At 41.1% G+C, this 27,048-nt stretch overlaps 1 protein-coding gene across 16 annotated transcripts in view; it reads right to left on the bottom strand.

The window, feature by feature from the left end:
- RBFOX2 (RNA binding fox-1 homolog 2) overlaps positions 1–27,048 on the bottom strand; it is a 179,393-nt gene that overhangs the window by 26,863 nt on the left and 125,482 nt on the right. For 11 of the 16 annotated variants that reach the window (XM_068943324.1, XM_068943336.1, XM_068943342.1 and 8 more), the window contains 3 exons: positions 23,662–23,808; positions 10,284–10,337; positions 1,542–1,634 (listed from right to left, as the gene is read on the bottom strand). In XM_068943324.1, the coding sequence (XP_068799425.1) occupies positions 1,542–1,634; positions 10,284–10,337; positions 23,662–23,808 (294 nt within the window). The remainder of the gene's footprint in view (positions 1–1,541; positions 1,635–10,283; positions 10,338–23,661; positions 23,809–27,048) is intronic. The other 5 variants (XM_068943417.1, XM_068943331.1, XM_068943395.1 and 2 more) reach the window with 3 other exon arrangements.

Raw genomic sequence — 27,048 nt, 5'->3', positions numbered from 1 at the left:
CTCACAGACAATCATTAAGATGGAGCGAGTGCCTGAAATCAGCTGCTACAGCAAAGTGCAACACAAGCACTTAAAGGAAAAATTGCCAGAACCAATCAGAAACCACCAGTCAGCAAAGAGACCAACAGCTGCATTTAACTGAGTAAAGAAATAAACTTGGGAGGGGGAAAGAGAGGAAGAAAAAGAGAAAGCAAACAGTAACAGCTACAAACAGGTCTCAGAAAGAGAGAGCAGCAGAAAGAAGGGGCAGGAGAGAAAGAAGAGGAAATGGGTGCATTAATAAAAACCAGCCAAACTGGAGTTCAGTAACTCTGAGTAAGATGTGCAAGGGGAAATCACCATGAAGTCAGTAATCAAACAGCTCAGACTGCTACAAAACGATATGTACATCCAAAGTCCAGGCGGCATTACTCAACAGCATTGAAAATAAAAGGGGGAGAGGGGGAAAGGAGGCGGGTAGGGACAACAAGTCAAATCACATTTTGTAGTGTTAATGTGAGATGGCAGATGGATTTTTTCTTTCTTATTTAATTTTGTTTTTGTAATTTTAAGAAAAATTAAAAAAAAAAAGCTTCTTCTCTAGCGCTTTTTGTTTCACTTACCGCCAACTCGTACCATCGCCAGCATTGTGTATAGTTACCATGGAAAGAGTGAGTCAAGTGAAGGGCCCTAAACGCTAAACCATCGAAAAGGGAAATAAAAAAAACAAAACAAAAAAAAGCAAAATATGCAGACATCTTACTCAAAACGGCGGCTTTTTGTTTTAATCTTTGTTTAATATTTCGTACTTTTTTTTTTTTTTTTTTTTAAAGAAAGAGGGAGAAAGGGGAGACGCCAGTTAGCCTTCAACACAGTGGAATTAAAAAAAAAAAAAAAGCTGGTGAACGCCAGGTATGGCCCAATATACAGCTACGTTGGCCAGCCAACGTTAACCCTTTACTATTCTTCAGTGAGAGCTTTTCTCGCTAGAAACTTTTAAGGATTGGCTTTCACTGCTTCGACTCTTGACTGCAGGCAGATCAGGAGAACAGCTGCCTGTGCAGCACAGCCCGCTCTGGGCTCCTGCCCCTTCTACCCTCCCCTCCCACCGTGGGCATCATCTCACACTTGTATGGAGGAGAACTGGCCTCTGAGGAAAGAAAGGATACTGGCTGGCCCCCTGCTTTCTTTTTGGACACAGAGTTAGAAATCGGACAGTACTCTTTCAGTTAGTTTTGTTCAGGCCTGATAACAGGAAATCGGAGCCTCGCAAACTGAAGCAAAGGAAAAATCAAGACAGCAGAAGGGCAAAAATTTGGAGTGGGTGGGAAAAAAAACTTAAGAAAAAAAAAGAAAAGAAAAATACCCAAAACAACAATAAAAATATTTTGTAAGGGGTGTAAACTTTTATACATTTCAGTGCAGGGAGGTGAAGGACACAGACACAAACACACACGCACACACAAGACTGGGATCCAAATGTGAAATAAGTGAGGCAAGACACAAAAAGGAAATCAAAAGAATAAATATAAAGAAGAAATTGAATTACTGAAGACATGCACCTCGATTTTACGGCCCTCTACCACGGTGCCGTGTAATTTCTCCCTGGCCCTGTCTGCATCAGCACTATTCTCGAAAGTTACGAACCCGAATCCCTGCATGCAGCGGGAGAAGGGGGGAAAACATGCACATCGTTATATATTGAAATACTGATCTCTAGGTAAATAGAGAAAAAATATCACAGTATGAAATCGACATCAGCACAACTCAGCAATAACCTCCTAGAGTCACATTGTTGGTTCATGCATGTTTCATAAATGAAAGAAATTAAACTCAATAAAACAAAGGAACTGTAATCATAATAATAATAATAAGAAGAGTAATTTTAAAAAAGAAAACATAAAAGCAATTGAGGCCAGACCAAAAAAGAAATACAAAGTTACTCGAGATTTTTTTTTTTTTTTTTTTTAAAAACACTAAACCCTGCTCCAACATAGGAAAGCTGGTTAAGCCCAAACCGGGCTTCTCTTCTCACTAATAATTCACACATGCTATTACAGGATTCCCCCCCACCCCCCACATAGTACAGGACGTTAACATTGGGAAGCACTTCGTTCTCTTGAGAAACCGCTATGAGAGAGAGCAGCGATCTGAGTTCAGGCATGGCATCAGGAATTCTGCGAAGCTTTGGGCAAATCAAACACTGAACCTTGCTTTTCCCACCTGTAAAATGGAGACAATAGTAATTACCTACCTTAGAAAAGTGTTGAGTGGAATGGCTGTTTGTAAAGCATCACTTGTAAGCTCTTCAGGGTACAGCTCATGTCTACTTCTATGCCTGTAACTTCCCTAACAATGCATTAGGCCCTGAAAGCAAGCAGGGCTTCTAGGTGGCACCAAAATGTAAACATCACATAAAACGAAGATTTAGAGCATTACGTGCTATTCTAGTCCAAAAAAAAAAAAAAAAAAAACACCCCACATTTCAGAATTTTTACTATCTAGATTTTACTTGTAGGCAAATCTGAACACCCAAACATTGATTTCATTAGTAAAAATAGGTTTTATCTGACCCTCCTCACCTACTACTACCTTCCTTATACCCTCCTACCCATATTGCTTGCTTTTGTTCTGAGATGGCAATCGCTGCATCATGGGCGGTGACAAATCACTACCCAGTGAGACTGAGCTTGAGAAAAAATTAATGTATCCTCACTTGGTGCAACTATGAAAGCTCAAGGACTACTGAAGTACCCCTTCAGTTAGAGGAATTTAGGTTTAGTTATTCCATGAGGGCACATACAATATTCCTGTCCTACATGGTCATATTGCTGCCAATTCATAGTCACGTAACAGTGCGGGATAAGAGACTGTGCTCACTTCCATGGAGATGACTGCACTGTCACTAGAATGGAGCCAACGTGACTAAACGGATTAGGAGTTTAACTATTTATAAGTTGTATCTTACTATAACTATGATGAGATATTCTTCACGCCACTGCAGACAGCAGGGCCAAAAAATCTCACTACAGTCTGTTTTTTGAGGTATCTTAAGAACAGGAGAAGGATAACTAGTTCCTGTAGCTTGATATAAAGTGAGTATCAGTTTAATGTACAGACAGTAATCTCTGCTGACACCAATACCCTTGGGAGGAGGAAGAACAAAGCTTGCATTTGATGTAATGGAAACTCCTGATATTAAAAAGAGAGGCAGGTAACGTGAGTGATGTAAAGCTATGCCTTGTCACGGAAATGGCATGCTAGCCTTGCAGCCCCCCTTCCACGCAGCTCAGGGTCAGTATGTATGGACTGAACAGGAAAATAATCTTGATTTCTAAGCAGTGTTAGGAGCAGGACACAAGCAAGCCATCATTCTTTAAGTGCTCTTTAAAAAGTTTTTACAGTAAGAATCTTAAAAAGCCCAAGCCATTTGACAAGTGCATGCTGGTCTTTATCATCCACAGCTAGGTTTCCAGCGCAAAACTGTTAAACATTTGTGAAGTGCAGCTTTTTATTATTTTATGAACAGCAACAATAAAAGAATATAGATAAGTTTCATAATGTTGAAATCAACAAAAGATCTCCTATGGACTCTAACCCAATAACAAAGCTTCAGACAGTTTTTTTTTTTTTTAACAGCTAGAAAAATGAAACTATATAAATAACAAACTGTGGCTTTTTTCAGAAGAGCATAAAAGTTTTCTGTTGAAGTGATTTAAAATTTGGGCTGCAACAGAGCAAAGCTAATAAATGGGCCCAGATGTACTTGACTCTTGAATATGTTGCAGACAATTAGGACAGGAGGTTATAGCAAAGCTGAATACGAAGGGGCAGTGTATTGTATCAGCTTTAAAGAAGTCCTACAGAAAAAGGAAAGACTGAGAAATAGAGCAATATATTTCCCTCTGTTCTATATAATGCAGAAAAAAGCATTCTGAAAATTTTGGGGAAGGACGGGAGGTAAATATTGCAAGAGGAAGTTCTCTATTTCCCCTGTTCTCTTTTCACGTTTTTTTTTTTTTTTTTTGTTCGTTCTAGAAGATCCTTTGGAGATTGAATGAAATTTGTGTCTTCCCTAGCTTTCAGTTCACATCATCACAGAACAGAGGGAAGGTATGTTTTCCTTAAGATATCATCTGTGCAAAATGGAACCAAACTAACTACAACTATTCTAATTCACATTTATGTATAATCAGTGAAGTCTGTATGGGATTTTTTAAATAAACATCAAATACCTTCAAACTGATTTTCAATTTTCAAATTTTTAATGAATGAATTATACCAAACTAGAGTACAATCCACATGCAGACTATATCAAAGTAATTAACAATTACAATTGTTAATTACAAAGTAATTAACAATTAACAATTAACAATGTGAATTAAAATAGAATTAATTATTTTGATTCTGAACAATATAACTCATTAACCAAAATTCCTGGTTTATCAACAGATCAGTCCTTTGCTTGTACAGCTCTGCTGAAAATCATTTAATGTCAATACTGAATTAACACTTCACATAGTCGACTACAGTAGAGTCGGTATTTGTCCCCTTGGTGAAAGTCTTCTTAATGCACCTCTTAGACTTCCAAATTTTCCTCAGAAAAAGGAGGTGAGCCAAGCTTGACGCTTCCATTATTTCTAAGTTTTAAAATTAGCAAATATATACATATTTTTGAGGTGGGAAGGAAAAAAAAACACCACACATATATATGTATTTTAATGCCTTTTCACAGATGACCTGCAAAGAATACGGATTAATCGTACCTAAATACATATACAACAAGCAATTCTTGTTTCTACCTCCCAAGGTTGTCTTGTCCTTGAAAAAGAGAAGTAGCTGACCAGTATTTGCTACCTTAGATTTATAGCAGGTAATGGCTGGCCTCACAGAGGAGGCAAACCACGGAGGCAGAGGAAGGGAAGACACAATCTGGCATCAAAAGAGACTTAGGGTTTCTAAAATCTGGATTATACAAATAACTTAGGTCTAATAAGGCTATTATGATAACAAGGCTGAATTTTTCAACATTTTCCTTCCATCAACAACTGCCAGGAACTTCTTCCAAGCAAGAAGTAAGTTCAAGCCTCAGAGGACCCAGCAAGCACTAAATATTCCCAAATATCTCTAGAACTTGTGAGTAATTTGCAGTGCCAGACTAACCCCTTTTCACCCAAAGGTGTATTCAAAGGGCCTGAAGAGACCGAGTAACTGTCACCCTTTTAGTCTGGCCTCAGACTCTGCAATAAATAACAAGCAACATGATGAGCAGTGTAAATAAATAAATAAATAAATAAATGTATATATTATATTTGAACGTTTCCATCTCTGAAGAATGAGAAAGAAAATTTACCATGTAACCGTAAAGGGAGAAATCAAAAGCAGACGGTTCTCCTGGGTGTGGCCAGAACACAGAAATTAAACAAAAAACAACAAAAAAACAAAAATAAAATAAAACAAAAAAACAGAAAATAAAAACAAAGGAAACGAAATAGCGCCCCTTGAAATCCATGCATTGTTAACCCTCTGTTTGTCACTGAGTTCAGAACAGTCACCTCAGTAGCAGCACCTTTGTCTTGTACCCCTAGAACACGCAGCCATCAAAGGGCCTTTCCTTCATCTGCTGCTAACGCTGATTGTTAACAAAGTGTTTTTTTTTTTTTCCTCCTCCTTATTTCCATATACAAATCAACTTTTAGGAGCCTAAAAAAACAGCCAAGGAAACAAAGAAGTTTTGGGCTACTTGTTTCCAAGGCATTTGAAGACAGTAGGAGAGTTTCAGCTATAATCCACCTGAGATGAGCAGGACTGGATGAACCAACAGAAACACAGCAGGAGATTCAGAAACACACATATTACTGAGGTTGCACACATACGTGCACACTTTAAATTGATGGAGGAATCGGTGTATACCAAAGCTGCCATTATTTCTGCAGCACTATCAGCTCCTCCCTGCTCCCATGCTACTCTCTGACTGCATTATGCATACTGCACCAGACCACGTACATGTGCAGTCTGGTGAACCAGATCTGATCAAATAAACAAAAACACACACACACATCCCTATATTTTTTAAACCTGCAGGGTTATTTTTAAGCTGGATCTCTTCCCCAGTCCAGGTTGTTGTATTGGTCCACTGTCAATCACTCCAGCAAAACTGAGGGAGGCAGAGGACAGGAATGAATGGTGGGAACCAGGCCAACATTGCTGCTGAACTAAAACCTTTGGCTCCTAGAGTAGTTCCAGCTAATTCAAATAAGAGGTTTCATGACCCTGTATTTTCCAAGTTGTGCACTCCCTCTCTTCCCTCTGATCTAGCACAGGAGTCCACCTTACCATATGGTAAGCAGGTTCAAGTATTTGACTTTTTTTTTTTTTTTTTTAATAAAGTATCCTCTACTACTACAGAAATTGGGGTATTAATCTATTAAGCTGGGGAGAGGTGTTTATATTCCAAAGATGCAATAAATGTATCTTCCTCCAAGAAGCCCTAATCCCTTGATAATTTTTCTGCTTTGGATTTCTTCCTGCAGCTAAGTCCAGATCACTTCCTGAAGAACTCAGAGGCCGTCCTCCTTCAAGGACCCAGGTTTCCCAAGCGGAAGGCAGTGGAGGACATAAAATTACACTATCCTGAAACCACGAGCTTGCAATTTGCTCTAATATGACCTCTTACCGTTTAAAAATCTAAAACGGCTCCCTCTTCAGCCAAGATTTTGCTGTGTGCTTAACCACTCTTGGTCCCTGAATGTCACAGGGAGCACATCTTGAAACGCCACACTGTACGCAGCTGATGAGCAAAGGGCTTACATTACTCTCCACCATAGTTCTATGAATGACACAGAGGTAGGGTTTAAGGCAATAAATGCAGCTAAGGCAAACCGCATTAATTCTGCAAATATGCCCACTTATTCAGTTTAAGAACGATGCCAAAACATGCAGCTACAGGTAGTGTCTCCACTGACAAGAGCAGCAGGAATCCTTCCTCCCAACTTCCTCCAGTGGCGTTTTATTCACAATTCAGTGAAGTGCATGGTAAACAGCAACCATGAGCAGAGCTCTATTTAAAAGCGTTTAGGTGAATCAGAGCTAGAACTGTAATGGTAAACAAAACACAACTGAAACAAACAGCTAGTTTCCTGGAAGCAACAGCAACAAAACAATCCTAGTAAAGACTGAAGTCATTCTATTACACAAGCTGAAACAAACTGAAAGACAAGGAGGCTTTAAAGTTTATATGTTGTTTCTAATGTGGGGCAAAACAGTATCAAGTGTGAAGTCAGTCAGGGCCCATACAAGCATGCTCAACAGAATCAAGGCAGAAATCCAGTTAAGAAACACAAGTCCACATTGCTTTCAGAAGAGAATCAGCACACAGCTCAAAACTAATTATCAATTACCTCTTCCCTCTGCTGTGAAACAGTAAGTCAACAAATACCATTTTCTTTTAAGCAAAGTGCAAGAACCCAAGGTTTGAGGAGGCTGTGATATAAATTAATTGCTCTTCTGTTGGTCACACAGAGACCTCAGACACGTAGCCCGTTTCATATAGTTCCTTCAGACGCACCATTACAGCTGTGGAAGAAAACTGGCTGCTCATCTCAGGTGGATTCAAAAGGAAGAATTAAAAAAACGCTTGTTTTCTCCAATCCCTCCTACTGACCAGCATTGACATGATTCCAACAGAGAACGCCTGCCACAGCTAGGCAGGGACAAAGCGCTGCTCAACCCCATCATACACTGGGCGGGGGCAAACCCAGGGCAATTTGGGGTTTACCACTGTACCTTTTAAATATTTACAAAACATATACACAAACTATACACCCTTAGGAGCCCAGGGAAGGGAAGGGAGCATTGAGAACACAGCACAAGGCAGGCAGCAGGAGCATCTGCTTTCGGATTCCCAAAAGAGGAGGAGAAGAAGAAGAAGAGAGAGAGTTTTCATATCATTAGATTAGAATGGAAACCACAGGGCAGGAAAATGCATTCAGATTTTTTTTTTTCCCTAGGGTGGAGGAAGAACCCAAGAGTGAGTGAGTGGCCTCCAGAAAGATCCATTTCCTTTGCTTCACCATCAGATCACCAAACTGCTGTTTTTCCATTATTATGTGAATACCAGGTGCTTCGTGCAGCTACACCCCACTCAAACACTGGGGCCTCCCATTTTCATGCTAAGCAGGAATAATCTTGCATTCTTTTTAAACCATGAATTATTTTGGGTAGAGAAGGCTACAAAGATACCTTAAAATTATTCTTTGGGTGTTTTCTCATTCTGTTCAGACTCTGCCCCATCCCTCACATAAGGAGCTACCAGTTTTACAACTACTTTTTGCTGTCAGTTGACAAAAAAAGCAGTAGAAAACTGTGTGGTCAAGAACTGGAAGAACACCTCTTTGGATTGCTTTCTTTTTCATATATTTAACAGAATTCAGGATAAAATTCTTTGAGGAACTCTTCAGCAACCATTTTTGTTTTAACTGAAAACCAGAAGCCTTGGGCTTTAACAACTGCACAAAAGGTAATTTTCAGAGTCATAAATCAAGTCTTCACAGAAAGCCTTCAATGTTAGTATTGCCTAGAAGGAAAAGGGCAGCCGTGGGTGTTTAATACAGGGCCGTATGGATGAAAGAGCGAGTGTGAAGCTCATATGTGGAGAAGAAAATATTGTGCTGGAAAGCACAGCTATAGAGGGGGATGAGGAATAGAGCTACATGTCTTTGTCAGGCCAGTTATTTTTGTTCTTTCTTTTGCAATTACATCTCAAAAAGCAGGGATTTGCTAGAGGCCAGAGGCTACTCCCAAAGCCAAACAGAAACGAGTAAAATCAGGAGTAATTCACAGACAGCTCCGGCCTATAAATATCAGAAGAACAGCAAAGAGCAAAATAAATATTTACAGACTCAGCATAGCTGATTGTTTTGGTAAAGCATATAGATTTTTATCCACAAAGGGAAGTAAAACTCTCAAACTAAGCCATACAGACACCTATTTGTTCAGAGTATTACTACTATTAAAAAAAGAAAAAGCACAGTATTAAGCACAACAGAAGGACAGGGGAAAGTGCTAAATCTCATTTCTTTTGTACACACACCAACTGCTTTCTGGTTTCCAGATAATACAGAGACTGAAGAATTTCAGAATCCATCTTGGGGAACACTAGTGAAAATTTGCAGAGGGCTCTGAACACGAGCATACTACATAAGATAGGTTGAAGCAAAGAGGCCACCTTAAGACAGTGAACCTCGAATCCAAGAGAAAGGCATAGACTCTAAAAATGAAACTGCTTAGCTGAATCGCAACATCAAAATCTCATGTGTGCATGCACACACGTGCGCACACGTGTGTGTGGGGAGTAGGGAAATTTTGTTTTAATTGAAAATGGGAATCTTAGCATTGATTAAGTCAAGCAGAGTATAGACATGCACTGTGCAAGCTTCCCCCATAGAGCTTTGGCAATGCACCTCGCTCCTGACCTGCAAAACTCCCTGCTATTCCAGTGCTGAACCTCCTGGGCAGAGAGAGAATCACATCAATTTGTCATTGTGGTGATATTGGTTATGTGATGAAAACCAATTGCCAATTAGAACAAAGAGCACTGAATCTCTCTGCATTTGACCTAAGCAACATTTGAAATCTCATCTCCAGAGAAATAAATTACTATTAACACTCAGCAAAACCTCCCTCTTAGTATATCTTAAAAACAAAAATAGGTGTGCAAATGCAAAGTCAATGGGGAGACGTCCACATGGGGTAGGGCAGGGAGAATGAAGATTCTTATATTAATTATCAAACATCTCAGACATGAAAAGTCAGTATCTCACAAATACTCAGAGAGTTTTGCAGATGAGAGTTAAAAAAAAAATCCTTCCACATATGAGATAGAGTGTCTACAGAAGCATTTTAATGGAATGAAAACGTGGTTTAGGGCTTAGACTTTTTTCAGCTCCCATCATACAAAGCTCTTTTACCTTATTTTGCCTTCCCCGTAGGACACTCATTGCCAGTGCAATGAGAACTGATTGGTATGAAGGCTCAGGTAACTCCCTATTTGTTAAAAGGGCTAGGGAACCTGATCCCACATTACAGACAGGGCTGTCCAGGAGCATTTGGCCACGCTGCCCAGAAATGACCCTGATCAGAGTCTTGAATCAGAGGGAACAGGAGAGAGTCCCAAAAATAGCTTTTCCCTTCCCCCATCACACTAATTCTTGCCAATCTCTACAGAGTACATTCTGTAGGCAAAAGAACTGCCTTTTACTTTGTGCAATCAAAACAAGAGAAATGGGTACAGAAACAGGACTTACCTTGGAGCCACGCTCATTAAAGATTATCTCTACATCAAGGATTTTGCCAAATTGCTGCAGAGAGACAAGTAGAAAAAAAAAAAGATTTATTTTTTGGTGATTCATCTTTGACAACCTTTGGGGGCTGGTTTAGTGCAAGAAAGGAGGTGAGAATATTTCCATTTCTAGCATACAAAGTCATAAAATTCCAGTAATATGACCCAGTTCTTTCAGGTTAGGACATGCAGATTCTCTTGCTCACAGATGCCAGGTTTTCTCATGAAAGTGTAAGAAAGAAAAAACAATAGCCAGAATGGTTTTAGGAACATAAGCTGGCTTTTTTTTTTTATCTAAAAAAAAAAAATTCTCCCTTCTTCCCTTGTTCTACTATTTCATCTAAGACCAAGAGTATTTGTTAAATGTAATTCAACATTCCATCTTCCTCCTAAAGTTGCTATCACAAAGAAACTTAACAGTAATGTTTTGCTGGAGGGGATAGTCACATAAGATTCCCAACTTCAGCAGCTCGTAACTCTAAATCTTCCCAAAACGTTTACTTTTCTTATACTTTTAGAAACTCCCAAGCCTTCCAAAGAATTGACCAGATCTTCAGAGAGTAAGAAAATGGCCAGACTCCAGCAGTTTGGTTTTTGAAAGCAGTTCATTCACTTCAACCTGGGACATACAGGACACTGTTGACTACATATACAAGTTTATCATGCATGATACAATTCTGAATTCTACCTTAGCCTAGACACCTCATGGGAAACCAGGGCCCCACTCTACTCTGCACTGTTTTACGAACTGATCCCAAAGAGCTACTTAGCACAGAACAAAAATGGGAGATGAGAGCTACAAGCTGGAAACAGGATTCACCACACTCCTTGGAACCACATATGGATCACATCCTTCTCCTAGGAACCTATTTTAATTTTTTTTTTTTTTTTTAATTGAACTGGATAGATTCAAACCAGCAACCTTCTGGTAAAAGGCGTGACCACATCACCAGTGCCCTAAGATCCTCTGTCTTCTCAAAGTGCCAACACTATTCTCTGGGAGATTTGCTTTCCAAAAGGACAAACCAAGGACAGACCAAGATCTGACTTCCAGGAGCCCACATACAGACGAGTCTTCGTTCTAGAGAAATATATATTGGTCTCCAACAAATCGTGTATCTGAATGACTTTCCCACCCCATTGTTTGCGAATCAGGTCCCATCAACCTCATTTTAATCTCATGCCTTGCAGAAGTTTTAAGGCAGGTAGCAAACAAAAGAAGGGAAAATAGGAAAGGAAAGGTTGCTTTCACAGTTAGGAAAGATGAAGAATACAACCCCTGGGCACTGTGATTCTGTCACTTTGCTACAGTGTTCTTCATATGATGCGTTGCCAATTGCTCACATTAATATTTCCACATGGAGTCAAATGGGTCTACTACTCATTTTCCAAGTGCCCTGCATGAAAGACTTGTGTCCAGGTTTGGAGATGTGGAGCTGAAGAGAAGCTTTAAATATGTAATGCAATAAAAAGCTATTAAGTCCCTCAAACAAGTATTCCATGGCTGTCTTTATACAAAATGCTTCCAACAATTCTAGCCATAGTTTGTCTGCTTCCATTCTCCATTCTTAAAAAGGAGATAGTCGCGTTCTTTTATGAACATCGGTTCACAGATGTTGTTTTACTGTTCTGTTGTTTAAGGACAATACTTGATCTTCTATTCATCTCAAGAACAACTGAGTTCACAGTATCCTATGTTATATGAAGTTTGAATAACAGTAATGTAAACACAAACAGTGACTGCATCTTCCTTGAAGCCTCAGCATCTTAACAGCTCAGGCTTGATCCACGCTGGATCCTCTCAGTCCAATGCTTTGCCGAGCACAGCTAAAATACGTTTTCTATTTCTGTCACACACGGCATGGCTTTGCCTATGAAGGAGATCAGCCATCGGTCGCTTTTTGTTATCTTTGTTGCATATGGCTTGGGCACTGACAAAAGAGAAATCAGTCATGATCTCTTCTTAGTAGACTATTTCACAGTGTAGTTACATAACTGAGGATGAACCAATTTAACAGCTCACTGCTGTTTAAGAGCTGTCCCCGTTCCCTCATCCCTCCTACCTGGCCTCACCAGCTTCCCCAAGCTGGCCCCAGTTTCCATTTTGACCTGTAGGTGAACTGGTATAGCTCACCAATCTTGCAGAAAACTAGCTCAACAAATGCAATAAATAAGTTGTTTTTGACGGTTTCATGATCTGAACCAGCTCAAAGGGTCAGGTGAGCACCAGGGCAGCTGGCAGAGAGGGAAAGAAAAGCAACACTCTCCCCGAGAGCAGGATTTGACCCTGCCCGATCAGTTCAGCTATCTAACTTGGCCACACACTTGCTGAAACAGCCTGGCTCTTGATGAAAGCAAATACTAAAATTATTTTCGGAATCTTCAAAACCATCAAAGAAAAAAAATCATAATTTTCTTCATTATAATGATTTTAAAAGAGAACAAACTGTGCACCTTCTGGTGCACAATTATGCCTTGCCATCTTCTCCTCTCTCCACACCCAGCTGGGCCTGGATACTCATGTACTGCTGCCAGAGCTGCTCGCCAGCCCCATTCAGCTGAGCTCACTGCTCAGGTTTTCAACATGAACATTAAATTCTGTCCTGTGTATAATTTCTTCAGGCTGAATGGAAGCCAATGGCAACGCTAAATGCAAGTGGTCTGACCCAGCTCTGTGAGAGAGGGTAGGATTGCTTCCCTGCGCTGTGGATGCAGGTATTCAATTGCCTAGGTGACAGAATTGAGATCAAATTCTGCTGCTGCAGTGAGCACCCACTTGCAATGCAATCCACTGCAATGGATTATAGGCACTCATGCAGTTTGCCCCATCACTTTCCTATCTAAGAGTTGTGCTGTTCAAAGAGGCAGAAGGGAAACTGCTCGGAAGAGAAGGAACAGGGACACCAGAGGCTAACTACTAAACTCAGGTTTGCTGAGGAGGAGTCGGGGGGGGGGGGGGGGGGAGAACACCTCTACCCCATGCAACTCCTTGGAAAAAAAGCACAGTGACATGGCAAGAGGAAGCACTCTGGACTCTTCGAGACTCTGCTACAGCTGTTCTGACAGCTCACAACACCATGGCTCTTGTCCTTACTGCTACAGTGGTTACAGCAGGTCCAGCACTGGAGGCACATTTTTTTGGTAGCATGCCAGAATTTTCCTGAAGAATGAAAGCAGGAAAAAAGGAACTAGTTCATTTTAACAGTTTATATCTCCTTCAAAGCTGAATCTAATTTAGAGGAACATAAAAAGACACTTTGTTCTCTGACAGTGCTTCCCCTACCAGATGTCAAAAGCCTATTGCAAACAATGGAAGTTTTAAGAGTTCCTTAGCAAAAGGTCACAATTTTTATAATGGAAAATGCCAGGCCATCTAAATAAAGGGTCAACAGCAAATGCCCTCACAGTATTTTTTTTTTTAAATCATGTATACATGCATGTTTGTGTTTTCCAGCAGACAGTCAGTCCGGCCAAATAAAACAAGATCCATGGTTAGGTCATCCATGAGAACTAACCCGCTGATCTCTAACCTTGAAGACATGAATCACTGTGCTCACAGGCCTGATTCTTTCCCTCAGTGATTGCTATAAACATCTACTTACTACAACCCCAGGAGAGCAGCAGTGAAAAAATCTTGGGCAGAATTTGCAGCCTCTGAAGAAAACATTGCAGGACCACACATCTCAAACGCTCCTCACTATGACTTAAAAAGCCTATGATGTGACCAAGAAGCCAGCATCTCCCATCATATGACAGATCATGCAAATAGCTCCTTCCATCAACTGGTTGAGCACCCACCATATGGGGGCCTATATACTTCCAGTCATGCCATGGCACAGGAGCTACAGAACCTAGTTTTATCTCAGTCCTCCATTTCTGGAAGTGACCTTGTGCAAGCTTTCAGTTATTTTTCTGTAATGCAGATAAGTTAAAATCATCTCCTCAACAATAGCAGCAGCAGCTGTTAGAAATAATGATTTTAAGGGGCATAAAGATATCAAATATCAGCTATGACCAAAACCCAGTTTTCTGGCTTGAACGTGACATATCTCATCATAGATGCAAGGACATTGTGCAAGGAAGAACATGCATGATGCATGTTTCTTTCCACTCAGATGGCATGAAGGCAGCAGATTTTTTCCAGCAGAGGCCACAACTATATTACATGTAATAAATTTGTAAGATCTGGCACCGGAGAGTTTGTGCCTTCCAAGGCACTGACAGTTTGGTAGGGCCCCTCCTGTATGTTCTGTTCCAGCTGGCCCTGCCTCATCTCCCTGTCTAGAGCTTTCAAAATCAGTTCCAAAACATGTCAGACAAATAACTTAACCCTAAAAATGCCAATAACAGGGAGTACAACGCGAATTCTCTAGAAATTATGGAACAACAAAAGGTACTACGAGCTACCACCTAACAACCTCACATCCTTACAACAGGACTTGCTATCCTCAATATTTTGCATTGTTCCTACAAAATTCACTTAAAGCTGAGCACTGCGATCCATATACCCCTGGAAGACACCAAACATCAGTTCTCAAAAGATAGTCTAAACTCCACCAGAAATGTTAAACAGCCAAAAAACTAACTTCCTATGCAGTAAATAATTCCACGTCCTCAGACTTGAAGTGCATTAGCAAGAGCATTTCATGTGCAAGATAGGTCCATACTACCGAGAGTACCCATAACCAAGTTCCCAGCTCCTAGGAGTGCACCTTCTGCCCACAATGGCTGGCTCCACACTAGCATTAGTCAGTACTCAGTTCTGGCAGTGTGGGGTCTGACAGAGCTGAACTGTTAGCAATACATGAACGGTCTCACCTAAAGCTGGATCGCATCTCTAAAAACAGTAGAGTCAACCCTGTTGATGTGCCTTCAGCCAAGCTATACCAATATGTTTTGGTGACAGGATGATGGAAGCATCAACGATTAAACCAAAGTCCTACCACAGTTTATCAGTTGAACAGACAGTAAACAAGCATCAAGAGGCCACACTGGGGTTGACCTGCTGCCCAACAAAACATATTTTCTTAGAAATCAGACTCAAAAAGGAAGCCACACAAAGAGCACAGATATCCAAGAGGATTTACCGACTGCAGCCATCCTGGCAAACAAAGTGACAGGGAATATAGTTTCTCAGTCATTCATTATCCTTTGACTCGCAAATAAAAGATTCTCACACAAAACAGCAAGACTAAGGTGATTGGTACCGCAGGGTACAATTCCAGAGGTCTTAACACCAGACCAGCTTCCAGGTCTACACTTTCAGTTATTTGTTACTGCCTTGTGTCATCCCTAGATGCGTGTCTGTACCTTAAGTTGGTACTGCTGCTAAGGTTCAGATATGATAAAGATACTTGGAACCATATCCACAAAAGCAGCGTAAATTCAAAGGTTAGTTTGAGAGGACTCACACATGTAGACTGCATCCCTATAAAAGTGGGTTATAGATGAGATGTCTGGGTGAAATTATATGAAGCTCTTTTATACAAAACTAGCAAACATCTACAGCACAATATTGTTTCCTAAACAATATCCAGCCAACCGTCACTACAGACTCTTCTAGTTATCATATGAAGACACGAACAAACCTTAGACAAATGTACGATCCAGCCATCGTTGCCTTCCGCCAGAAGGTCGCAACTACCTTCTGTGGCAAGAAAACACAGTTTTTACAAAGCAAGAAAGACAGTACAATAGTTGTCGACAGCTGTAGTGGCACAAGTAGCTCTGGACAGAAGTACCGAGGTCCCTGGTGCAGCCATTGAAACAAAGTAGGTTGCTCAAGCAGCACTGAGCACACAAGTGACAAAAGGTGACTCTAGAAGTCGCATTGATGAAATACATCAAGGTAAACAGCAATGCTTCTTCTAGCAGAAATCAGCAATATCAGAAACAAAGTCCTGCCCTGTGACAGGGATGAAGTTCTCTTTTGTGAGCTCTCTCTTACCACAGGAAGAGTAAGGAAATAAAACAGTCGTCACAAAGAGGCCAACTTTTGTCGGAACTTTTGTTCTCCAATATTGGCATTTAGGAGTTACTACGTGTGATCAGTGGCAGGTACTAGTCTGGGATGAAACAGAGATAAAATATGTCTTGATATCCAGAAGACAGGAGTTCCTCCTTCAGATTTCCAGCCTAGTCAGAACAGCAGACCTAGGAAAGTTGACCAAAGGGACTCTATATATCTGCTTTAGGCTTCTGCATTGTATTAAGAACCCACAGTTCAGGGCTTTTCTGCTCCATCGTATTATTTACCTGCTTATCTTACCTCCTAATGATTGGTTGCCTCCCAATACTTGTGTACCGTGAATTACTTGTGGATTTAAATTCATTTACCGGCAAATAAAGACTTAAACTTCTACCAAAATCTTGGTGAGAAAGAGCAGTAGTCTAGCGTGTTACTGCTTTAGACTCAAACTGCAGGGTCACAGGGGTGTTTTATATTCTTGACATCATAATACAGGTGTGAATGAGAAATTATATCCATTGATTTACTTTAGGATGTGCAAGTGCCAAAACGTTTCCCCAGAGGCCAAGATCTTAAGGCTACAGAAATTCCAAAAATACCCATTACAGAGTTCCCAGAGTTGAGTTGCTTGGATTGTACAAAGAGGTGGCCTATGGCAAATACACAGTACAGTGTCTCACAGGAGGGATACGAATTATGCTCCGAGAAGGAAATGGATAACAGAGTTACCATAAAATCTGGTAAAATAAGGATAGCTACCATTCTGTCACCTTTAATGACTAAAATTATGCCCGTAAAATAGCTATACGTTATCACTATGGTAGCTGATAACCCAACAAAAAAAACACACTATCAATAGAGCTGATGATATTCCCCACTAGAAGAAGTAGTACGACCTACAGGTCGTAAGCATGAGGTGAGGATGTAGTAAAAAAGGCAGTGCCTCCATCTGAAGCCAGATCTCAAGAGAATTCACACCCTCTACTCTGTTATCCCAACCTCCAGTCATCATATCCTCACTTATATCTTACACGATCTCCATTTTTAAGAATTGCTGAAGATTCTTGAGAAGCGTTTCATCAGGGTAAATTCTGACAAAAATCAATTCTGACTCCTTTATATGGTGGCTCTCACAACACAGAAGGGTTTAATACACTATGAATCACCAAAACAATCCACTTTGCCTGTTTTTGTAGAGGCAATTAAAGATCCAGCTTGAGAACAGATGGATTTGCCTCTTGCAGGCAGTCCAACCCTGCCACCATTTTCCTCAGAAGACTCTGAAGTCCATCAGAACTGACCAGAGTATCTCAGCTAATTTTGTACTGGGAGAAAATTTGTTTCTTGAGACCTAAAAGAACTAAAGCTGTGAATCATGATGGTGCCTGTGGTTGCATCTTAAAACACAAAACTGAAAGGGTTGGGAACATTTTGAGGGATGAGCTTTTCTTCTGCAGATATAGCCAAATTAGCCGCTAATAGTAGTCTATTCCCTTCCTAAGGAAAGGGCTATAAACATGTCAAAAGTCCTTACAAGCACAAGTTATAGAACATCCCTCAAAAACTAGATAAACAGACATTTTTGAAAATACGTACTAACTTATTTTTGACACTAAACGACAGCAACTCTTTCACTTGCCAGTCAAGTTCCTCCATTAAGTTAGCCTAAATTACTAAGAATTTTTCTCTTATTTTAAAGTTGAACAGGTTAAACACCAGCTTCCCACTAACAAACATTATTATGACGACTGTAAACAACACCTAAACCCCCCCCCATTATTAGGTATCATGCACACATAAGCACCTGTACAGCACAGACAAGTCGTCTCCCAAACTCTTCGATAAGCCGAATAAATCACGCACCCAGCATTGCACACATTCAAAAACAAACAAACAAAAAAACACACACGCATTTTCCAAGCGCTGACCTGAACTCGGAACCAAACAAAATAACACAGTCATAATCTTTTCAGCTCTGAAAAGGAGCAAGATCGCATCCTTCCTTTCAACCTGATACTCCCCTTCACACTGTTGAAGCAACTTCAGCTATCCTCAGCAATACACAGTATTCTTCCAAATCAGTGCTTTCCAAAGAAAGCTTTCTGTCCTACGAGGACAGCCTGTTCCCAAATACGCAGTACCTTGCACTAAGCTGTATCAAACACATTCTTGTTGGATTTATCCTCAACTAACCAGGCATTTCAAGCCATTCTCTAACAGTAACCTAATCTTCCTCCTCCTCAAAGAGGTTTTCAACAGCAAACCTTACTGGCAAGGTTTTAACAGTACTTTCTCCATGGTTGATACAGATATTGAATAGGAATGAGACTGAAACAGATCCTTGGGGAAAATTTTCACTAGAAATGGTCTTAATTACTACTGTCTCCCCATTAATTACTACTCTTATTAAGATCTATCATTAAAGGGGTTTTTAATCCCTCTGTGTTCTGTTCGAGATAAGTATTTTTTTTTAAATCAAAATTGTTCATGTGGATTAAATCAAATGGTTGAGCAATGTTTAACTGTATCACTATTGCTTTGTACAATCTTGTCAAAATAGACAAAATGTTTGTTTGAAAAGACATTATCTTGCATTAAATCATGCCGAATAATTATTCAACTGTATCTTCAGATTTTAAGTGTTTTAACACTTCGTAAAATTACTTTTATCTTGGATCAACAAATGGCTAATTAGTGCACGTGTCTTTGGGTCATCCTTTTTAATTTTTTTCTATATTGAATCCAGGTGGGCAGTCTAACAACATTGTAACATTTCCCTAGTTTACCAGAAGCTGATAAAAATTGACATTAATGAATAAGAGACTTCCTCGGTTTGGCCATTATCCTTGGGGCGTACCTTATATAGGTCTACCTGTTTTAAAATATTAGAAACTCCTGTCTCATCCTCCTTTGTTATTAACTATATACAAAACACATGGCATAAATACGTCCTGTTACATCATAAACAGAGACAAATACTCAACAAATTATGGGGTTTGAGTTTTTTGTTTTTAGACAACTACTTGTAAATACTGTATTGGAGCTATACGTAATTTTTTTCTCTTCACATGTAAAAAAAAATTGCTGCCTTCTCCTCTGAACTCACATTGATATCTCAATGATTTCTCAGCTACTTTTTTTTTTTTTTTTTAAGGTTATAATTATATTCATTGCCACTTACCCTCTCCTTTACCTCATCCTTCCTCCCTTATGTACACATAGTTTTGTGTTTTATCAATACACTTCCTGCAACTGTGGAATCATACCTTTTTGGTCATCAGTATGATTTTCTTGAATACTTTGTAGCTGCCATTAGCACTTCCCTTTCTAAAGGTCCCTTCCCAGTCAGTTATCCTACCAATTGTTTAAACTCGAAGAAATTGGCTCTTCTAAAGCTTCTTACATTACTCACTGATGCCATATTCTGTTTGCACAAAGTAAATACAGACAAATAACAACCACTGGTACCTAGGCAACCACGGGATTTCAGGTCAGCTATTAACTCTTCTTTATCTGCTAGAACAAGGTCAACTATTGATTTATTCCACCGTTGGTGCAGAACTGTGTGCATTAAAAAATGACCTATTCCTTCCAGAAGCTTTCTCGAAGTCTTTTTATTGGCCACATGAAGTGTCAGTAACTATTACCTGTTTTAAGCAGCCTACTTTATTTGCCTCCCTATAAGAAGCATATATACACACACACACACATATATATATATATAAAGAAATGTTTGTTCCATACCTTAGCATATTTCAGGGATCTGTTATAGATAGATAGTAGGTAAGAAATGGTTTTAAATCTGAATAACTGGAATTCATCAGGAAATCCTTACATCTGCAGCTCCCACAAATGACAATGGTGTGGAAAGCGTTATGCAATTTCCCTTAATCACATGCAAAACAACACATCTGAAGTCCACCTCTATTCAAGGCTACATTAAAACATTAGCTAATGCTCTGTGCCTCAGGACTGGGCTGACCTCTAGCATGCTGTTCAGTCCTTAAGGGATTTCTTTACTCTTTCCCCACCATCACATTTATTTCTTCCTCCACTGCTTTGCTGTCTACCCAATTTCTCTCTTTGTACAGTAGTTTTGGAAAATCACTCCAGGCAAGGATTTTGAGTCTCTCAGATATGACGTTGAGGCGATGTGACCTGACACACAGAAAGGAGAGGGAGAAGGTAGGGGTTACTAGTCAGCCACAGCTGAAGACTCAGACAACCAGGAGTCCCCTGTAGGGGACCGAGTCGGTTTCAGTGAGTCACCCAAGGGAAAGCACTCTGATCCCAAAAAAGAAGTAGAAGTGAGGGAGATTCAGGGAGAACCGCATTCCTGCTTGAGGTTCTGAGCATGCTGAGAGAAGCAGCACTGACAGAGAGAAATGGAGATCTACAGGAATCATTGATTATTTTCTTGGTAAAATACCAAGGCTTTCTATTACAGGAAAATAGCATGTGGGTTTTTTGTGCCCCAAAAGATAAACTATCTTCTGGTATGCATGCCTCTCAGCAAACACAAAGCAGCATCAGGTGAACTAGCAAAAGGTTTTATGGGGAACACACCATTTGCCCCAATTAAATCCTATCACCATGCTGGAACTCAAGGTGACATCTAGAGAAACAATTAACCAACAACAAATGACTTAGAGAACAATGGAAACCTGCACATATAGTGAGTTTCACCCCCCCACTGTAAAACTAGTGACACCACTTGGGCCCCAGATAAAGATGGAAATCCTTACTGAAAGCAGTTAGGCTGCATTTTCTGCAAGTCACTTCTCAGGACAGCAGTTCATTCAAATTCCCTGGGTCTTCCCATTGATAAAACAGAGAGAAGAGTAGCTGCATCAGTGTCACCAGGGCAAGATGCAATATTCTTGCCATTTCCATCTCATCCATGTCCTCCCCCACAAGGAAGGGGAGGGGGAAATCTGGTCCAATGTGAACAAGGGTGAAAGGGGCCAGCCATCAAGCCAAGCATGGGTCCCAAGGGAAGGGGCAGCAGCAGTGTGGAGCAGTTTATGTAAGTGATAAAGCTCCCAGGAGATGGGAGCAGCAGTGGCATAGAGCAGGGCGCGCTAAATACAGATTGTAGCAGGTGGTCCAAGAACTGGCTGTGATTTCAGCAGGCAGTTTATCCAAACCGGACGGAACTGCCTACCGCACAGCCCTGCAACAGCAAAAAAGCAAGCCAAAAAACACAAGCAGAAGAGGCAACTGAGAATATTCAGAGGCCACAGATTGCCAGGAAATGAGCTTCACCCTGAAAACATTGCTGCACTCTTAACATCCATGGACCTCTATATCGATTAACAACATGAAATCTTAGAAACATAATTTTGGTTGGGACCTCCAGAGGTCATCTTTTCCAACACCCTGCTCAAAGCAGGTCTAATTAGATCAGGCTGCTCAGGGCCATGTCCAGTCGAGCCTTAAACACCTCTGAGGATAGAGTTGTTCATACAACTTCTTTGGGCGGCCTGTTTCACTATTTAACCATCCTTACAGTAAAAATATTTTCCTAACATCTAATTGGAATTTCCCATGTTCCAACTTGCATTTGTTGTCTCTCGTCCTATAACCACGTGCCTCCAAAGAAAATCTAGCTCCACCTTCAATGTCTTCCAATCAGGTAGCGGTAGACAACAAAAATATCTCCCCTTAAGCTTTTCTTCTCCAAGCTGGAGAGGCCCAGGTCTCTCAGCGTCTCCTTGTATATCACGTTCTCCAGGGCCCTGACCACGTTTGTGGCCCCTGCTGGACTCACTCCAGCGTGTCAGTATCATTCCTGCACCAGGGAGCCCAAACTGCGCACAGCACTCCAGATACAGTCTAACAAGTGCCGAATAGAAGGGAAGGATCACTTCCCCGGACCTGCTGGCTACGCTGAGTAAATACAGCCCACGATGCGGTCAGCCTTCTTCGCTGCAAAGCCCTGCTGCTCATGTTCAATTTCTTGTCCACCAGGACCCCCAGATCCTTTTCTGCAGAGCTGCTTCCCAGACAGTCAGCCCCCAGTCTGTACTGATGCAGAGGGTTATTCTCTCCCAGTTGCAAGACCTTGCACTTGCTATTGCTGAACTTCATGAGGCTCCTGTCAGCCCATTTCTCCAGCCTGTCCAAGCACAGCAGCTCTGCCCTCCTGAGTTTTGACCACTCCCTTCAGTTTGGTCTCGCCCACAAAATGGCTTCTTACGGCCCAAAGGAAACCCTCCAAGAACAAGGAGGGAAGAATTCTCGCAATATGTAGTCATTTGGACTCTTGCTGGCAAGCAGACCTGAAGATCGTCACCGAATATTTTAATGTTCCTGCACACTTTGTTCACTTTCTGTTGTCTAAACTACAAATGGTCAAGATAACTTTTTCTCTCATTTACAGCAGTTTGAACCTGGAGTCCATGAATTTAACAAATATACAATACTGTAACTACTGTCTGTGTGAGTGTGTGAACGTGTAAATATGCATGCATACACAGAACCACGGCTCAAGAGATGCAACAATTGAAACAAGAATCCTAAAGAATTTGGAAGGGTAGGTGGTGGCTACCCTGCTAGGTCCAAGGTACACACTCAAAGCGTGGCAAGAGGAACCTTAGCTTTGGTATTCCCTGACTTGAGGCCTCTACACTGCGTTTCAAACGGACAGCAACATTTCTTGCAAGTCTGTTAATTTTATAAATAACAAGAAATATTTGTAAAGACTTTAGAACATGCCATCAACCAAGGATGCTACCAACAAGTCAAAAACTCCTGATGATGATACACAGATAACTTCACTTGGAGGTTAGGTCATAAAGCATCCAATTCATTTATCTCTGTGTCCATGCTGAAGTAGTCATTACCTATGTTCATGGGAACAAACCCTTCCCCAAAGAGTTTATGTGCTGAGATGAACAGCACCCAGAGTATAGAGGTGAAACTATTCAGTCAAAACAAAACAGAATGTATGTCATCCACAACGTAAAATAACATCTGACTTGTACTAATTCTTCCACATGCAATCGCTGGTTGGTCAATTTCTTGCAGCAATTTTTCATAGCAAAAGTGGAACACGAGGAAAGATAAATATTTCAATAAGTTTCTAAGCAACCAAAAAACATTGCTTTGCAATGGATATATTAAGTCAACGGAGCGCTTAATTCTAGTCTTCACTGGGAAACAAGGTGCAGTTTCATTTTGGTTTTCCCAATCAACTGTTAGCTTACATGCAAAATCTTGGTATGAACACAGTTATTGCCCTCATCCAGCAAAATTTTTACAGCATACTGACTAAATTGGCATTTTCCTCACATGAATACACTACACCAGCACCATGTATTCCACCTGTGGTGAAAGAGAGCCTGCTATACCTTAAAAGGCTTCAGCAACTTACCCCAAACATCTGTCGAAGGTCAGGATCCCGAAAGCGGAAGGGAATGTTAGACACATGAAGTCGTTTCGGAGTGGATTTGCTCTCGGTATTCTCACTGCTCTGTGTCTGCGATTGCTGTCCATCTGTCTGTGCCCCTCCTTCTGTCTGCTGAAATCAGAGAGACAAAAGTGTGTGCATGACTGGAAACCATACAAATTCCTTTCACGTGCTTCATCTATCTCTTTTTAGGTATTAGTACCACACTTGATTGTGATTGTGGTATTTGAGCACTTGACAATTATTTTGATAAAGCCAGTAAGGCCTAACAATTGATCTGTTGTTCTTCCTCTTTCCTTCCATGAGCAAACAGTAAGGAGCTCTCAGTCTCCTTCCCCTCATATCACCTTTTAGCTTAGTAGACTTGCCTCTGGTTTTCTTAAATTGCTTCTCTCTTTTCCCTTTTTTTTTTCCCCTCACTTCAGCTGTTACCATATGAAAGCTCTAATGAAGAGGCGGATCTTTCATATCCTGCAACTGGAAGGTAATAATGCCCACTCTAATCTCACGTGGCAGGATGTTCACACAATAATCAAAATCCCACAGCTGAAGTGGCAGCTTTTCACCAGACCAGTACCAGAAATCCATCTGCTCTGTTGAACTCCCTTCCGAGAAATACCATACCAAAAGAAAAATTGTAATTAAATAGTAAAATTCCTATTTAAAACAGCTTACAGATATCCTTGACTAACATTTTAGCACATTTAAAAGTCAGCTCAAGGACATGAAGTAGTTGTTTCCACTCCAGGGTTTACAAGAACTCCAAGTGCTAGTTCCTGCTACCAGTTCCACAGGTAAAGTAAGGGAACACTGGAACAAATTTCCCAAGAGCTGACTGGTATGGCAAGGCCAGGTCAAGGGGTGGTCAAGGAGGGTTACTTGTGCAAAGAAAAAGTACAGGAAAAGGTGGTGGAAGAAAGGAGACCAGTGCACCAGAAGAGAGCCGTAACACCCACACATACAAGGCAGATAGGGAAGAAGGAGGAAACAGAACCTCAGCCACTTGTGCTGGGCCCACAGTCGGAAATGGTAACGTTTGGGCAAAGCACTAAAATTAAAGGCACAGCCCTTTTGCAGTTTTCTCATCAAGGCATTTTGCATTTCCTGCACTTTAGTCTGAAAATGCTCTCAAAAACTCGTAACTGTAGACCAAAGCAAGATTGTTATCTGATCAGTTTTATTGCCCTGTCCCTTTCCAACAGCAAGAACTGACAGACCTGGGTATTCAAAGAGCACTCGCTCCCTCCTCTCTTGTTCTTTGCCTCAGCCATGTAGGAGCAATGCTCTGACCACCTGCATGATGCACTTTTAAGCATCATTTCATTTCTTTACATGCTAACCTGACTTCTTCCTTAACCACCAAATGAAAAAAAATTCTATGGGAATGCAAAGACCAAGCAATTGCTAAAGTCAGTCTGTTTTAGGCACATGCAAGAACACATACAGGCCTTAAAACTTAATATTGAGTAGGTTTGGGGGTTGTTTAAATGCACAATTTGTCTACCTCCACGAAAAAGAAATCTCAAGGGAGTTGCCCACAGATTGATCACTGACTGGACGCGGTAGACTGCCCCGCACACCATTCAGTAAACAAACACTTCATGGATATTTGGAAAGAAACAACTCCCCAGAGATAAACTAAATCGGCAACGTTAACATAAAGCTTCTTCTGGCCAGAAACGTCTCTTACAGATACAACCTTGAACTTGCACATTGGTTGCAAAGGACTGACAAGAGCAAACTAACAGTAAGCACTGGGCTCCTGTCACGCTGAGCGAAACAGTGGCAGCTTTCCATTTTATTTTAGTGGGGCTGTGCAGGCAGCACAAAACACGTTTGATCTGGTTAGTATAAATTAAGCCTTGACAGGAAGAATGGAGCAATATTGCTTTGCAAGCATCTCTACTCCCCAGAGGAATGCAAGTCTCAGGAGAAGGCTAGAAGCAGCAACCATTTTTATTTGGCTAAGGCTCATCCACCCCTAAACATCAAATTTTTAGGAACAACTTCACAGAGCTCCACTCGATCATATCTGAAAAGCTGCCTTCCTCTCCCTGACCTCCTCCTCTTCCCCTACCCTCACCCCTGTGACAAAACGCATCTCCAAACATACAGACAGTGCACCCTAAGGGAAGAATCAATGCGGCTGGCTTGCGATTAAATCACACCATGCTATTTGGTGGTTTTATTTTTATGACTCCATCAGAGTCCTTTGCTCCTCAGGGCAAATCTGTCCAAGAGGGACAAAACAGACGGGGAGCTCATCCATCACCAGTCCACACAGTGCCTCGAAGTGAGCGTTCCAAAACAACTCCCCTAGACCAGCAACGCTCTTGCTCGAAGGGATCGCTTTACAATCCCTTTTCGGGCACGTCCTGGAGCCTCGCTAATGCCATTTGGCAAAGCGTAGGTTCCCCGTGACCGTGTGTGAAATTATCAAAGTAGGCAAACGCACATGCGCACAGGCAGATCCTTAAACAGACAAACATGCATAGTCCATCTTCTGCAGTGTGAATTATTAAAGGCACAGATTCTGAACAGCTATAACAAAAACATTTTAGTCCTTAAATTCATATATAAGCTGCACAGGAACGGATCTGCTGCTTCCACGGGTGAGGAAATCAGCTTCCACCTCCTCTCCCATCCATTTGCTCGCAGACAGAGGGTAGAAAACCCTCTTACCTAGGGTGCAATATATCATGTACAGTGGCCTACTCAAAAACACTCACGGCTGTTCTTGCATATGGCAGAGTGCTGCTGCTACACAACAATCAGTGTTGCAGCCTGTTAGGTGTGTACAATAAGATAAAAGCTTCAGACTGGAGAAACAGAGGCTCTCAGTCCAGTTTTATCTTTTTGACTGCAGCAGAATGCCCAAACGTTTTCTTAGGCTTTCACGTGTCACGGTTTTGCGGTAGTACTTTAACATTAAATATCTTCTCTCTCTGGATGCTGCAACTCCCGCATTTCTATCATCCACGGCCCTAAGGTAAGGCTTGAACTTTCAGCCACTATAACGTCAGCTCAATACATTCGTCTACTGCCACGCATTCAGCTACAACATAAATAAAAGAAATAGTCTCCTCAAATCTTACCCCCTCCCCCCCCTTATGGTTATTCCTTGTCTTAATTCATTAGGAAGGAGATGAAAGGAAGGGCCTGGAGCCTGCTTTCAGGCAGCGCATAATGGAGACTGGCAACAGTGTTACCCTGACCCAGTCACATGGTAAAAGCCTGCATTTCACCAAGCACCCTCTCCCCACCCCGAATCCTTCCCCGGCATCAAGTTTCAGCTCAGCTCCTTCCTCCTGGCCTCATGTCAACACTGCACACTGAAGAACCAGACTTCTC

This window comes from Struthio camelus, chromosome 1 (assembly GCF_040807025.1).
Source record: "Struthio camelus isolate bStrCam1 chromosome 1, bStrCam1.hap1, whole genome shotgun sequence".
NCBI lineage: Eukaryota > Metazoa > Chordata > Aves > Struthioniformes > Struthionidae > Struthio > Struthio camelus.
This window is presented reverse-complemented; position numbering and strand designations above follow the sequence as displayed.